This window comes from Fundulus heteroclitus, chromosome 6 (assembly GCF_011125445.2).
Source record: "Fundulus heteroclitus isolate FHET01 chromosome 6, MU-UCD_Fhet_4.1, whole genome shotgun sequence".
Taxonomy (NCBI): Eukaryota; Metazoa; Chordata; class Actinopteri; order Cyprinodontiformes; family Fundulidae; genus Fundulus; species Fundulus heteroclitus.
This window is the reverse complement of record NC_046366.1, coordinates 28546832-28563251: the sequence shown is the minus strand read 5'-3', so window position 1 is coordinate 28563251 and position 16420 is coordinate 28546832. Positions and strand designations below refer to the sequence as shown.

Genomic DNA, 16420 nt, shown 5'->3' with positions numbered 1-16420 from the left:
ATTGACACCAGTAAAGTATCATGATAAAAACTCTGAGGTTTATTTATTTTGTTAAAACATAAAATGTAATGTTTTATTTCTTAAGTAACCAAACCTCAAACATTTCCCTTAAATGGTCAACATTTATCTTCAAAGTTATGAATGTTACAAAGAAGAATGTTTCTTTCTTAGTTTACTTTTTACAAAAACAGAAAAGAGAACTGTATCAAAGCAGGAGAATTCAGTCCTAGTTCCAAACCATCTGAGTCTAACCTGTTTGTCTCAAGTATCTTAATTGACTTTAATTAAAGATCTAGTTGACAGAAAATGATTAGCTGACTGTAGTGCTAGTCAAACAAACTGGCCAATCAGAACCCTTGGTTTCTTCAGCAGGTATCTACTCCACTGTTAATTAATTGGCCAACAACTGGTTGCTTCGAAAAACAAAATTGAGGTAATGTATTTAGTTGTATCACGAATATTTTTTTCTGGCACTAAAGGCCACATGAAGGGAACGCTACACGTTTGGTGGATGGAACAGATGATAAAATGCTGCTGGACGGCTTTCTGCTTAATTGTTTTCTCAGACACAGAGAGCGACTCACAGCTAAAGCCAATTAGCAGTTATGTTAGACACCTTCCAGGTTTCCTACAAACAGTGGAAGGCTGAAAAGTGTTTTTAGACCTTATTTCCGATCCAGTTGTCTGATACGTGTGTCCATCCTTCTTTCCTACCTTCTCTGAGTCCTTGCTTTCTTTCTTGTGCTGTTTCTTCCTTCGCCTTTCTATTCTTCGTGTTCTTCATTCATTCCTTTTTCAGTTCCCTCCTGGTTCTGACCTGGTGTTCTTACCTCCTTCTTTATGTCCTAATTTTTATTTATTTTTTTCCCCTATTACCCTTACATCTTTCCTAATGTTATTTCTTTCCTCCTTTCCATCCTTGTCTTTCCTTCCTTTCTTTATTTCTGCTTTTTTCTTTTTTTATCTTTTTCTTTCTTTTATATCTTTCCTCCCTAGCTCATTTCCTTGCTCTTTCCTTCTTACTTTTCCCTCCTCTTACCTTGCTTCCCTTCATCATTCTTTCCTTTCTCTCTTGTCTTTCTTTCCTTTCTATTACCCTTCTTTCGTTTCTTGTCCTTCCTTTCCTTTCTTAGGTCCTGCCTTTCTTTGTCGTGTCTCGTTCATTTCTTTCTTGTCTCTCCTTTCCTTTCATGTGTCTTTCCTTTTACTGTCCTTCCTTCCTTCCTTCCTTCCTTTGTCATGTCTCATTCCTTGCTTTCTCATGTCACTTTCCTTTCTCATGTCCTTCCTTTCCTTCTCGTGTTCTTCCTTTCTTTGTTATGTCTTGTTCCTTTCTTTCTCGTGTCGTGTCCCTCCTTTCCTTTCACATGTCCTTCTTTCCTTTCTCGTGTCCTTCCTTGTTTTCTTTCTTTCCTCCATGCAGTTTCAGGGTTTTCTTCAAGCACCTGCCATAAGTTAATGGGAAACTTGCAGATGTTTGATTTTTTATTGGCTCCAAGGGACTGAGAACTGTGGTAGAGTCGGTGATTGTTGCATTCCCTCAACCACCCATCAGGTCTGGTGTTATTTTAATCAGTCCACTGCTACCAGGATATGGAGAGCTGGTAGATCCGGTTCCTGGATAACCGAAGCAACAACTGTGTCTGTGTTCTGACCAGAATGTAGGTCGACTCCACCAGAGTCACCAATCCTGTTTGTAGTCTTCATGGACAGGATCCCCAGGTGTAGTCATGGAGGGGATGGTGTCAGTCTCTTTGTTAATCAACCTATCTATGTTCCAACATCCTCCTACGGTCCAGAGAAATAGATCATGACCCAGTATATAAGATCCTACATGCAAGCTGCCAAAATAAGCCACAGAGTGGTTAGGGCTCAGCTGTAAAGAGCTAAAACTCGAGCTGTACTTGAGGAGCCGATTCTCTGTTGAAAGGAATCAAGTGACGTTCTTTAGACGAGTGATGGAGGTGGCTCATGGATGCCACCCTCTGGAGACTTTCAGGATGCTAACCAATGGAAGGAGACCTAAAGCCAGATCCAGAATGACCTTCAGAGTGGCACTCGGGACAAGGATTTCTGTATTTGCCTGCTAACATTGTTACCTCTGAATATTATGAATAGATTGATGCAGATTTGGGTCAGAAACATTTTGTTTGTCAAATTTGAGTTGAAACCATATGACATAACGTAGACATGCAAACATTGGGAAGATTTGTTTCTGTGATTTGGTTTGTTAATATCTGAATATAGATTCAAAGCACAAATCTGTGTGTAAATCAGCTGCTCTCTGCGTGAGTCACTTGAGTTATGAGTGCAAGTTGTGCCTCAAACTGATTGGACAGTGACAAATCAAACTGACCAATCAGATGAGAGATATTGCTCTGTCACTGCTGGACTCCGCATGTCATAAGGATTTAATTTTCTTCACCGCTTGGCCCTTTGTTAACTTCACAATAGAAACCTAACATAAATTCATATTTAAAAGCATATTAGCTTCCGTGTTTAAGTTATAATCTTTAGGTTTACAATTTAAAGACTGGAAAGTAATGTCCTGTCAATTCTAGCTTTGTAATTAATCACAATTCCGTATTAAAACAAATAGGAATAAACTGTAAAATGTAGTTTTTAGATGAATAATGGGTCTCAAAATATTGTAAATGTTAGCTCACAAAAAACCCCATCTCAATACATTTAAAAAAATATAAAAAAGAGTATTTCAGTAATTCAATGAAAAATAGATTTATTAATGTATTTCTGTGAATTTGTATGATTTTTGTCTTACAGCTAAGGAAAATCCAAAATTCAGCATGTCAGAAAGTTATGTGAAACATTACAACCATTAAGATAATGTTTTTTTTTTTAAACCAAAAAAAAGGTTTTAACACTGCTAGTTTGACAGTTATCCATCAGAAAGTCAATGACGGCCCCTACAAGGATGGTTTGCCAGAAAAGATAATTGCTAAACAAGCTGCTGTCCAGTTTTTATTGATTGAAACTTGAGTGGGAGGAAAAAGTGTAGTAGCAGAGAGGCAGGGAATGCAAGTTTTTTGAGTATTGCTGGGAGAAGGATGAGAGACAAAAGACCCAACAATACAGAGAAGTTGAAGAAGAAATCTTTATTTGTCATTGCAATTGTGCATTCCAATAAAATTTGTCTTCTGCATTTAACCCATCCCTTAGGGAGCAGTGGGCAGCTATCTCAGCGCCCAGGGAGCAATCTAGGGCTAAGGGTCTTGCTCAGGGACCCACAGTGGCAGCCTGAGGCGATCAAACCAGGTATTTGCAACCTTCGAAGAGGGCAAGCGCCCTCCCCCCCCCCCCCCCTAAAAAAAATGCTATAAAACCAACCTGGGCTTCTGTTAAACCTCAGCAGAACCACAGGCACATCGCCTCCATGGCAGGTTGCACTGATGCAGTAATTCAAGCAAAAGGAACCCTGACCAAGGACCGGATGCATGTTTTGCACAGAAGAAACATGTAGTAAAATATTATTCTGTTAATGTTTTTATTATTATTTAGTTTCATATACAACCTTTCTGAGAAACTGGATTTTAGGATTTCAATAACTGAGGAATAATTGTAAAAATTTAAATATTTGAAATATATGTGTAATGAAGACATTTAGTGGGTTCTACTGTTTAAACTGAATTACTGAAATAAATTGACTTTTCAATAATATTATTTAAGGGACATCAATAATTAAATACATTTTCACAGCAGCAGGGTTGGTTTAAACTTTTTTTCTTGATTCTTAAAGTTTTTGTGGTCTATTACCACATGTAGGCCTACCTTAGAAATTAGTCAATAAAACAGTTTGTCCTCTGATTGTTCAGTTTGATTTGACACTATCCAATCAATTTGAGGTGCGTACGATTGTTTGTAACTAAAGGATCAGATGGACAGAATTAGGAACGTGTCACGTTCACTGAGCTATATAATACACTGGAGTGCTGATTTTGCTGTTAGTTTTCTTGCTGAGTGAAAACGTTTCATAGGTAATTCTACAGTCCGTGGATGTACTAACACTATCAACTACTAGGAAATTAGGTGCTGAAATATTTTACACGTTATTCATATTAAATATATATATATATATATATGTATATATAAGTATGTGTATATGTATATATGTATACACATATGTAAATATATGTTTTTGTATATTGTTATTTATATATTTATAAATGTTATATATATATATTTAAATTAATAAAATGCAAAATATTTCAGCACATGACTTTCTCAGTACTTGATATTTTTAGAACATAAAAGTATATGGCATTTGACCTTTTAAAAGTCTTAAGCTCCCCCTGAACATGAGAAAATCCTCGTTATTCGATGCTGTAGTACCAATATGGCGGCTGGTGGCTTCAAAGCGACTCGTTCTAACAGACGGCGATCAGCACTCCAGTGTATTATATAGCTCAGTGGTCACGTTAGTTGGGGGCGGAGCTAGAAATGCAACGCCGTCCACTAATCAGTGTGATTGGTTGATTCTTAATTGCCCTGCTATGTGTTTCATCAGATAGCGCGCTACCTTCAATGCTCTGCCCTGATTGGTCACTGTCCAATCACTTTGAGGCATGATTGAGTTTAGAACTGAAAGTACAAGCAGGAAGCAACAGAGGAGGAAAAAGAGCCAATCATAAGTTAGGGGCGTGGTAAAGTATCTAGCCCCGCCCACTCTGTTTCCCGAACTTTTGGACAATCTTCCACAAATTGATCGGATAGAGACAAATCATTAGATGCATGAAGACATGTTGGGTATTTCTGTGGATTTTGATGATTTTTGACTTGTAGCTAAAAAAATAATCCTGACACAGAAAATTATACCGAAACAAAACAATAAAAAGTTGTTTTTTTAACTAAAAGAGGTTTTGCCATGGCACATGAAGATTGAATTTCTAACTAAAGAATTAACAGAGGAAAATTACAAACCACATCAACAATAGGGCATGGGGTGTAATCTCAACTACACAGCCCCACCCAGTTTTGCGGCCTGCAGTGAAGACCATCTTTACGTAGAGGGCAGCTGAATTTATCACAGATTTATGCTTTTGTAAACAGCGAATAGAAATCCCTTAAATGTTTGCAGAAACCTTAATTCTTGAGCACTAAACCCCATGAGTTATACAGCTAAACATATTTTGGACCAAATTTGTGCTCTTTGATATAATTATACACAAAATAAACTCAACAGAAACAATTTAGGACCTTTAAAATGTTTATTCTAATGGGATCGCTCATACAGACATCAAAATGTTTCAAACAAGACAGAAACAAATTCCCTTGAAATAACCGTTGTTTTATACAAGTCCAGTTCCCTCCTAATGCACCCCCGCAGCGTCGTTTAGGACGGGAGGCATCACAAAAGCAGCATGAATGCATGCACTTTAAATATCACTTTTACAGACAGAAAGCATTAGCCTCATCAAAGATGGAAAGGTCTTGGGACGCTGCGCAGTCATTACATGTCTGCCCGAGGCCATTCTGCTACTGCCGTTAAGACTCTGATGTGGAAAATCTGCTAAGTCGTTAAAGGAAGTCAAGAGCATTGAGGGCCACAAAACAGAAAAGTTTATTGAGAAGTGTGCAAAGTTTGAGAAGATGGCTGAGCAATTAAAGAGTGGGAAGAAAAGGAGATGAATAAAAAATGTAAACAGCCACTTTATCGTCTTAATAAACCTAATGTCTGATTATTTATAATTATAAACTGACATTACTGACATGAAAATCACTCCATGGTCCCTTTTATTTTTTATATAGCTTGCTCTGATTTAAACATAAAAAAAATTGGCAGTACACACAGGGCTATAATTCTTTTTATTCTAACATAGCACACACACCTTGAAGTAGAGGAACAAACTTAGTGTACATTTGGATAAAAGCTTCTCGTTTTATATAACCACCGATGCTGGAGACAACAGGGTGGTCCGGGATTTATATTATTAGGTTACATTTGATTTTGCATGACCGTTTCAAACATGCGTTATCAGTGTGATTGCATAAAGCTCCCCGCGTCATTTTCCAGCTGCCGTGAATACTGAATAAATTATCTCTGTACAAATAAAACACCGATTCGCTGATCCAGCCGCATTTTAGGGTATCTATGGTTTTGAGCGTACATATAATGATCTACCCACAGACAATAACGGCAAAAATGTACAGCTTCACCGAGACGACACAGAAGCGGGACATGTTCATACACCAGGCAGAAGAATAACACAAACTCAGAGGCCTAATATTCACTCCTCCGCGACAACAGCTGGAAATGTTTTTTTTTTTTTTTCTCCTTTTATTCAGCCTGTTAAAGATCAAACAGGCCACCGTCTGGGGTTGAAAAGGTCTGAAGCGCGGCGGACGTTCTGGTGGATCGTATGGGTGGAGGTTAACACAACCCGCCCTCATACTCATCATCCTCCTCATCCTTTGCAGATGCAGGCGCCCCGTCGGCGCCCCCTTGTGGACCAGCGGGGGCCTTCTTCTTTTTTCCTCCTCCTCCGGGGACCTTCAGGGAAATGGCCAATTTGGCGTACTGGAAATAAAGAAGAGAGGCTTAAAAACAATCTCTAATTACCACTTCGGAGACGTAACCATTAACTAGATCACCTTTTAAAGAGAATTAGTGGCGCTATAATGGGAGAAGCAAGCTTATTAAGTCGTTAAACAAGTTTTTACATTACTGGAACTTTTTGGTACTCAGCTATGATAAGTTAGACAAGTTTGTAGAATGATGCAGTGGAAATGTATCGAACTCTCAAACTTCCTCATTTTGCCAAATTTTACAGAGATTTTAAGTGTCAGAACAACACAAATTATGGCACAATTTGTGAGGTGAGAGGAAAATGATGCAAGGTTTTCAAGATTTTTAAACGACAGCACTCAAATGTGTGCCGTGCATTTATTTATTTTTTTAAATCAGTCCTCTTTACTTTGATACCCCTAAATACAACCCAGTTGCCTTCTGAGGACACCTGATGTGAAAACAGAGTCCAGTTATGTGTAATTTAGGCCTAATCCACACGTGGCTGGGTTTAAAAATTAACCTAATGTCTCCCCTACACTGTTTTAAAAAACAACAACATACATATAGGAGGATTTTTAGAAAAGTTTTCATCCACACCAAACCGCCACACACATAGGGGGCAGTGTACCACAAAACTAAAACTTCTGTCAGCCAATCAGAATCCTTCAAACTAACCACAACTTCCTATTAGGAATTAATCGTGACGCCGGGAGGTTTGGTTTTTTTAGACACCATATTAGAAAATAAAGTTAATAAAACTCAAGACCATGTTGTTTTTAACTCCACTGTCCGGCCAAGTGTATAAAGAATGGTGGCACATCTGTGACGCAGCGCAGCAAGATTCGTAACAGACCGTTATGTGACGGACATTAATATTAATCTTTTAATGTGCGCGCACACACACAGGCTCAAAACCGGAGCGTTTATAAATTTCCTTTATGGCTGGAGTTTTTAGGATAATTTGTTTTAAGAGACGTAGAAAGCCGTTTATGTGTGGCTGAAAGGCATAACCGCAAAAAAAACGTCTCATTTTGCCCAGATATCCTGCTACGTGTGGACTAGGCCTTAATCTCAGTTATAATCCAGCTGTTCTGTGAAGGCCTGGAGAATATCAGAGAACAAACCACATCACGAAGACCAGAGAACACAGCAGGGAGGGGTCAGCTGTGGAGACGTTACAAGCGGGGTTAGGCTTTAAAACAATACTTTAAGCCTGGAACATCTTACAGTTCAAGACAAGGTTCAACATGGTGGTGGCAGCATCATGCTGTGGGGATGCTATTCCTCAGCAGGGATAGGGAAGCTGGTCAGAGTGGAAGGAGAGATGCATAGAGCACCAGGGTGGAGGTTCACTTTCCAGCAGGATAATGACCCTAAGCATGTGTTCAAGCTTCTAGGGTTGGTCTACAGGCCAGTTTTAAATATCATAACCTGAGAAACAAATATGACTCACCTAACAAGCACTGTTTACCTGCTATTGTTTTTGTACGGCTCCTGATTATTGCTTTCACAGATTTTATTGATTTTATCTTTGTCCTTATATAATTAACATCCATCTACACGTTTTTATTTTTGCTCATCTCCACAAAGGCGTTTCCACAGTTCCTCATCCTCTATAACAGAGGTGTCAAACTCATTTATATATGGGGCCACTTTGGCGTCATGAAGTCATTAAAAGGGCCGGTTGCACGTGTATAGACGATACTTTTCATTTCATAATTTCATTCCAGTTCAGATAGAAGTATAAAAAATGCACAGCAACATAAAAGTAGCACCCTTAGGTCCAGTTTATACAGTTTATCTGAAAAAAAAGTTGATAGTGTGGTGAGTTACACTTACACTTTACACTTTAAAAGGATATATGCCTCTACTTTATGGCATGATATGCTTTTTTTTTGGCTCTTGAGGGCCGGATTTGGCCCGTGGGCCTTGAGTTTGACACCTGTGCTCTATAACTTCTTGATTTTCCTCACACTTTTTTTTTTTTTTTATAGTCAATGTAATTGTGTTTTCATCCCTCCGTTTACTTAACTGGAAAGTGTCGTTGTGCGTCTCTCTAGTGGTTAACCGCCTGTCCTTCTGTTTCTATTCCTGTAAAGCGCATTGAGTTACACACGTCTGCATGAAAAGTAAGGTTTGACTGATGCGCCTCTGGCTCTGATGCAGGTTCAGGGTTGTTATCCTGCTGGGAGGTAAGCCTCCACCACAGTCAGCTACGGGGAACGGTTTAGATCCAGCCGTGTTTATGTGCTGGAGTGGCCCAGTCAAAGACCACACCTAAATCTGCTCCTGAATCTGTGGAAAGACTCGAGCAGCACTGCTTTCTGTTCAGCTAGATTCTACTGTGTTGTCCATCACAAGAAATCCCAACAAATCACACCGATGTCTGAGGAAAACCTCACGGCGAACCAATGCTTTTGCAGAACCCTGTCCTCATCATGGGAACTCACGTCGTTGTCCATGTACTTGAGCAAAGGCGAGTTGCACACGCGATAGACCTGCTCTTCGTCCTGCTCGTCGAAGCCCTGCAGCAGCGTCTCCATCGCGCCGCAGTCTTCACTCCCGCTGTAGCCGGGCAGACTGGAGGAGAAACCCAAAACGTTTTATACCATCTTTCCCCCCCTCGGTTCAGGAGGCGACAGGGGACTCATGAACGCAGAGAGCGGCTAAAGGCGGCGGGCTGAGAGCGTTTCCGTACCTGTAGCTTTCCCGGACACATTTATCGGCTGCCACGTAGTCGCCTCGGTGGAGATGGACCAGGACCTGGGCTGTTGTTTTCTAGGCGGTCAGAGGAGACGTTCAGTAAATAAAACCTCCTGTCTGCCTCGTCATCAGGCCGACCTGAAGTCAGTGTTAGTCACACAAACCTGGGTTTGCTTTTATTATTGCGCTTTAAACTGAGTTCCTCCACGTTTACAATAAATGCAAAGCAGACGGTGGTTGGTTGGTAGGAAGGAATGAAGGACGGAGACAGATGGGTGGCTAAAGGGACGACAGCATGACTAGAGGGAGGGGAAAAGATCATGGACCACAGAGGGAGGACATGATTGCTGGAGAGACAAAATGACAGACGGCTAGAGGAACGTCAGGACAAAAGGACAGACAGACAGACAGACAGCTAGAGGAACGTCAGGACAGACAGACAGACAGCTAGAGGAACGTCAGGAAAGACAAACAGACAGACAGACAGCTAGAGGAACGTCAGGACAGACAGACAGACAGCTAGAGGAACGTCAGGACAAAAGGACAGATAGACAGACGGCTAGAGCAACGTCGGGAAAGACAGACAGACAGACAGACAGACAGCTAAAGGAACGTCAGGACAAAAGGACAGACAGACAGACAGCTAGAGGAACGTCAGGACAAAAGGACAGATAGACAGACAGACAGCTAGAGGAACGTCAGGACAAAAGGACAGATAGACAGACAGACGGCTAGAGGAACATCAGGAAAGACAGACAGACAGACAGACAGCAAGAGGAACGTCAGGACAAAAGGACAGATAGACAGACAGACAGACAGACAGCTAGAGGAACGTCAGGACAAAAGGACAGACAGACAGACGGCTAGAGGAACGTCAGGACAAAAGGACAGACAGACAGACGGCTAGAGGAACATCAGGAAAGACAGACAGACAGACAGCTAGAGGAACATCAGGACAAAAGGACAGATAGACAGACAGACAGACGGCTAGAGGAACGTCAGGACAAAAGGACAGACAGACAGACGGCTAGAGGAACATCAGGAAAGACAGACAGACAGACAGCAAGAGGAACGTCAGGACAAAAGGACAGATAGACAGACAGACAGCTAGAGGAACATCAGGACAAAAGGACAGATAGACAGACAGACAGACGGCTAGAGGAACATCAGGAAAGACAGACAGACAGCTAGAGGAACGTCAGGACAAAAGGACAGACAGACAGACGGCTAGAGGAACATCAGGAAAGACAGACAGACAGACAGATAGATGAAACGACAGACGGATGAAAGAACTGAAGAATGGATGAGTGGTTGGATGAGGAAACAGAAAGAAAAATGGAATGGCTAAACAGATAAGCAGATGGGATGGTCAACAGGATGGATGGATTACCCAAACTATGGATGGACTGATGGGCAATGGATGAAAGCAGGTTGGATGAAGATGGACGGAGTGGATGGATAAGCAGATAAATGGATGGTGGCGTGTCTATAATCATAAACTCCAGGCCGGACGTCATGTAACAGAAATATGCGTCATAACGCATAAAGCAAGTGGCTTGAAGAAACTCTTCATGTGGATAATCAGACAGCGATTGAAACCTAGGAATACAAATATTGAGCTTCAGCCCGTTTTCCGTTTACATTCTATCCTGGAGAAGGAAAATAGTCCCAAATCCAGACGTTTCCAGACGGTTTAGGAGCGTATATTAAACGCTGCCTAAATGAAGCAGAGGTCAGCGCTCATTAACTTGTTTCTGCTCCAACCGATAAATAGAAATAAAAATAAACCAGCAACAGTTCTGACTGCCTTCCCTTCCAGAACACATCAGGTTATATTTAGAACCAGAAGCCCTAGTTGACCCACCTTAAAACACATGGGGAAGTTCTCGATCTCTTTGTACATGTTCTTCTCTTTCTGCAGGGCGACTGCAGCATCGTCCAGCCTGTTTAGGGAGAGGAAACAAAACAGCCGCTAACTCACATTCCTAGGTTTTAAGTCTATTAAAAACTAAGGAACCAGGATTTCTTTCACCTTTTTAACCTGACCAGGAGTCTGGAGGCTTTGCCCAGCAGCTCCACTGCCTGACGCAGACGGTCCTCATTCTGCAGAAATAACAGAAAGAGAGATGCTATTAAACACCAGGAAAATAACCAAAACCTCAGTTATTCAACGTCTAGTGAAATTCTCACCTCAAATACTCCTGCCGCCTTCTGATACAGGTCAACAGCTTTCTCTAGATTTATGGGCTCTATAAGTCTGAGGAGGGAAAAATACGGGCTTTAGTTCAGAGGAAAACCTGCTGTGTGCTTCAGTTATTTTCATGACTAGATGCTTTGCAAAGGTCTTCATGGCCCTTATGTTTTCTCATTTGGATATATTACAATCTCAAACCTGACTGCATTTCAAGGGGGATTTTATGTGATACACAAACACGAAGTGGTGCAAAATTGTGAAACGGATGTAAAGGGATACATAGTCTTCAAAATACTCTACATTCTAGAAAATCTGAAAATGTAACCAATCCAGTGTGTTTTTATTTATTTTCATTCGGTCACCTTAACATTAATAACCCCTAAAAGAAAATCCGATGCAACCAAATGCCCTCTGATGTCACCTAGTTAGAAAGAATTGAGCCCGGGACATGTTAGGGTAACTTATAAAATCATATTCTAGTCTCTGAACATATCATGGTCCACGTTCAAAACATCATTAGAAGATGAATGATTATGGCACCACTGCAAACTTGAGGACATTATTCGGAGAAACGGCCCATGGTAACTCTGGAGGAGCCGCAGGGATCCAAAGCTCGGGTGGAAACACGACAACTACTGGTTGTATGCTCCAAAAAGAATCTGGCCTTAATGCAAGAGTGCCGAGATTGTTCAAGAAAGCCAAAGAAGCTCAGTTCGCTGTTAGCCATGGAGAGGAAATAGTGAACATGTGAAAGAAGGTGCTCTGGTCAAATTAGACCAAAATTGGATTTTTTTTTTTTAAATGAATCGAAAAATGTTTTGTATGACAGATAACCAATGCTACAAATAAGCCGAAATGATTGTATTATGAACAAAAAAAAAAAAGTCTTCTTTCAACCTGCTAACTGACAGCGAGCCAGCACTCTAGGCTCCAAACAGGCCCAGAAAGCTCCATTCACTCTGGCACTTACCCTGGAATCTCGTTAAAAGAGCTTTAAATTGTGAGGATGGCAGATTTTGAAACTTAAAACCAGCAACTGGCCCTATCTTATGAAAATCCCACTAAATCCCATTGGGGCCGGCGTACTGCCACTATTACGTAAGATAAAATAAGATAGACTTTATTGATCTCACAGTGGAGAAATTCACGAGTCACATCGGCTCAATAGTCAAAAGAAGGTGCCAAAAGGAGGAAAAGGTGCATGAGGTATATACAGTGCGTCCACATATATACAGTGGATTGAGGAAAAAAAAAGATATAAAGCAGATTGACTTATGTACATTTAAGGTGACTTATATACATTTGGATTTGACGTTGTACATTAAAGTGGTACCAGGTAAAGAAAAACAGTGAGGTAGTGAGATAACGATAACAGCTGAAGTCTCTTATTTAACAGGATTATTGCACAGGTTACTGCACAGGGTATTAAATAGTAATTGCACATTAGTTATTGCACAAGTTATTGCAGTTATGGTGCAGCATTGTAAAGTTTGACGGCAGCAGGGATGAATGACCTGCAGTAGCGTTCCTTTTTACAAACAGGCTGTATAAGTCCGTCACCAAAGGAGCTGCTCAGCTCCTCTACAGTCTGATGCAGGGGGTGAAAGCACTGAGCTATATTATACACTGAGTGCTGATTTTGCCGAAAAACTGAAGTCACTGGCCGCCATCCTGCTGCTCTCTACACTCACAGAATCCCATAGGATTTGGTTGCAACAACAAGCAGTTTTCTGGCTGAGTGAAAACATTTCACAGGTAATTCTACAGTCAGTGGATGTACTAACAATATCAACTACTAGGAAATTAGGTGCTGAAATATTTTACATGTTATTCATATTAAATATATGTGTGTATGTATATATATATATATATATATATATATATATATATATATATATATATATATATATATATATATATATATATATATATATATATATATATATATATATATATTTAAATGAATAAAATGCAAAATATTTCAGCACATGACTTTCTCAGTACTTGATAGTTTTAGAACATAGCATAAAAGTATATGGCATTTGACATTTTAAAAGTTTTAAGCCCCCCCTGAACATGAGAAAATCCTCGTAATTCGATGCTGTAGCGCACATATTCCCTTGTTACTGGGGGGAAATAGGGAGTACCAATATGGCGGCTGGTGGCTTCAAAGCGATTCGTTCTAACAGCGGGCGATTAGCACTCCAGTGTATTATATAGCTCAGTGGGTGAGAGGTGTTGTCCATGATGGCTGTGAGCTTGGACAACACCCAAGTGGATCTGCCATTTTATTCAAGTTATTCTTGGACCAGCACAATATCTAAAAGTTGCAGGGCATCGGCCATTGAAGACTCGGGTTTTACATCCCTGCATTAAAGGTTGTGGTTGTAATGCAACAAACCATGACAACAGGTAAGTATAGCTTTTAAGCATGAGTGTGCCAGATGTTGTCACTGAACGATGGTCAGTTCACTCTGATGCTTCTCTAAGGAGAGAATAAAGTTTGTTTTACTTTCCAGCGCGGTCCAGGGCCATGGCAGCCGTGTCAGGGGTCCCATTCTCCATGTACATCATGCAGGCTTTCTCTATGTACTGGATGGCCTCTGGCATTTTCTTTTGCTCCTGTTGCCACAACACAGGTTAAAATCCACACCATAGAAATACCCCCGCCCCTTCTCCTAGTGGATTATGCAACATCCACTCACCTTCATCATCATCCCGGCCTGCTCAATAGCCCTGAGGAAGAGGAGGACAGTAAGTTTCATGTTTGCAGCTGGACACAAATCAGCTTCGGAAAGATGATACTTACTTCGCAGCATGAAAGAGTCTGAAGAGGAAGTTAAGGAAAACACAACAGGAATGCATCAACGAATGTCAGAAGTTGTCTATGTGTACGAGATGTGATGCTTAATTAGACGATGACTGATGTCTCAATTCATTTGATTAGAATAAAAGTATCAATAAAAGTAGGAATGCACACATTAGTGCACAGGATTTAAAGCCCCAGGTGTTGGTTTTTAGTGAAAAATTAACAAAGAAAGCTATGGTCTCTCATTTCTTCATCATCAGAGGTCTCGACTCTCGAGGAAAATTACTTAAATCTTTCTGAAGGCCTTCACTAATTTTCTGTTCAGACCCCGAGTTTATTCAGAAAAATGTACTGCATAGTCATGACTTGAAGCTGATAAAGAGTCTGTTGAATATGCCAAAGATTAGGGTGATGGCAAGGAGGCCTTCCAACCTCAAAGACCTTGGAGCTCATCACCAGAGACAGACCGTCAAAAAATATATTTGTAATGCTTGTTAAAATGAAATAGTTTACAAACAAAACCTTGCAAATAGACCCACTTAAGGAACAGATTTTCAGACCCATGGACATTTCTTTTTGGGCACTAGTTGTCTTAAATTAACAGTAAACTGACTTAACGGGATTGAGAGGCAGAGATGCTGCAAAGGACACACAATATTTTCATCATATTAGAAATATGGCTGGACGATATAGAAAAAAATGCATATAGATATAAAAGAAATCATATTGGATCGATATGGATAATTATCAAAAAATTCAAAACATATTGGAATATATTTCTCATTCTCAACATGTTTACTTTCCATTCGGCTCATTTAATGCCCCAAAGTATTTATATTGTGAATTGTTTTACATGCAGCCCTGGTCATTTTATGCTGTTGCTTAGCGACCTATTTTTAGATACAGAACACTGAATTAAAACTCAACCCTTTATTCAATCAACTTTTTACCAAAACTACAAGTTTCTAAAAAAAAAGTGTGCTCTTTGAACTCTTTGAAGGGGGCGGAGCTTGGTGACGGAGCGTTCCTGGGTTTGCGTTGTGATTGGTTGGGAGGATGTAATGACTGTAGTATTAACCTACATGGCTAGAATGCATAGGAATGCATATCTTATCTTCCATCATCGATGTACTTCTATCGATCGGTTATTGAATTATCGTCCAGCCCTAGTTAGAAAGTATAAAACATAAGCGATGCTCTCATGACACCAGCAGTGCAACTACAGTTTGAACAAAAAATAAAGGTAACACACTCAGTCTTACAGGTTGTAAACATCATCAGTTGATTATGATAAGAGGATTCTCACAACAATTAAGCTCCATAATAAACAATAAACATCAAGGTGGTCGTCCATCCCCGCTGCTCAGCTGTACTGCTGAGGTCACTCTCCCGACGCAGGGGATACAGATTCTGGCGCAGATTACTCGTTTGGCACGACATCTGGACTAAGAACGAGCGAGAAGGCAGCCAGACCTTGACAGACAGAAACGGGCTGCGGTTTGAAGCTAGAACAGGGTGTCCGCAGTGCCGCCGAGCCAAGGATACGTCTTGTTTTCCGTGTGGTACTCCGCCTCCTTCAGGTAGGCGTCCTTGGCTTGCTCGTACTGCTTTGCGTTCTTGAAGCACACGGCTGCAAACAGGAGATTAACAGACAACGTTTCCTTATTAACCCCGACCAAAAAAAACAAACAATCCTCGGTTCTGTCCGCGTCCAGCCGCGGTTCTGCCCTCACCTGCCTTGGCGTACTCTGACGCCGCGCTGTCAAAGTCGGGTTTCCACTTCGTCAGACTCGTCTTCAGGCTACAAAACCCAAACCACCAGTTAGTTAATTAGTTAATTAGCAGGACATCGTGATCGACATGCGTTTACACAGAGAAACAACAGCCCGTTAAAAAGTGTGTCAACGTCGCAGCATTCAGTGAGGATGGTTTGCGGTGGCCTTCCAGCAGCTAGCTGCACCGACACAGTTAAAATAAAATATAAATAAATGGCGTTTCCGCCGCTTCGCACCATTTCTCCGCCTTAGCGATGTGTTCGTGGGCTTCGTTTATCTTCTGAGCTGCCATCCCGTTGGCGAGTCGGCGCCGTTAAACAGTCCCGGTACCGACGATAACCTGTGAATGTTGCTCCCGTCTGTCTGTGTTTGGATTAACAGGAACTCCTCCTCGGCCGCAGCGTCACTTCGATGGC

The 16420-nt window shown here is 40.9% G+C and overlaps 1 protein-coding gene across 1 annotated transcript; it reads right to left on the bottom strand.

The window, feature by feature from the left end:
* Positions 1-5804: 5804 nt before the first annotated feature.
* napgb (N-ethylmaleimide-sensitive factor attachment protein, gamma b) lies at positions 5805-16412 on the bottom strand. Its single transcript, XM_036138510.1, has 12 exons — positions 16241-16412; positions 15963-16030; positions 15775-15859; positions 14230-14247; positions 14126-14156; positions 13933-14042; positions 11417-11483; positions 11259-11329; positions 11091-11169; positions 9222-9301; positions 8974-9103; positions 5805-6532 (listed from the first exon to the last, which is right to left on the bottom strand). The coding sequence occupies exons 1-12, from the start codon at positions 16294-16296 to the stop codon at positions 6386-6388; spliced, it is 942 nt and encodes a 313-aa protein (XP_035994403.1). The 5' UTR covers positions 16297-16412; the 3' UTR covers positions 5805-6385.
* Between the last annotated feature and the right edge of the window lie 8 nt (positions 16413-16420).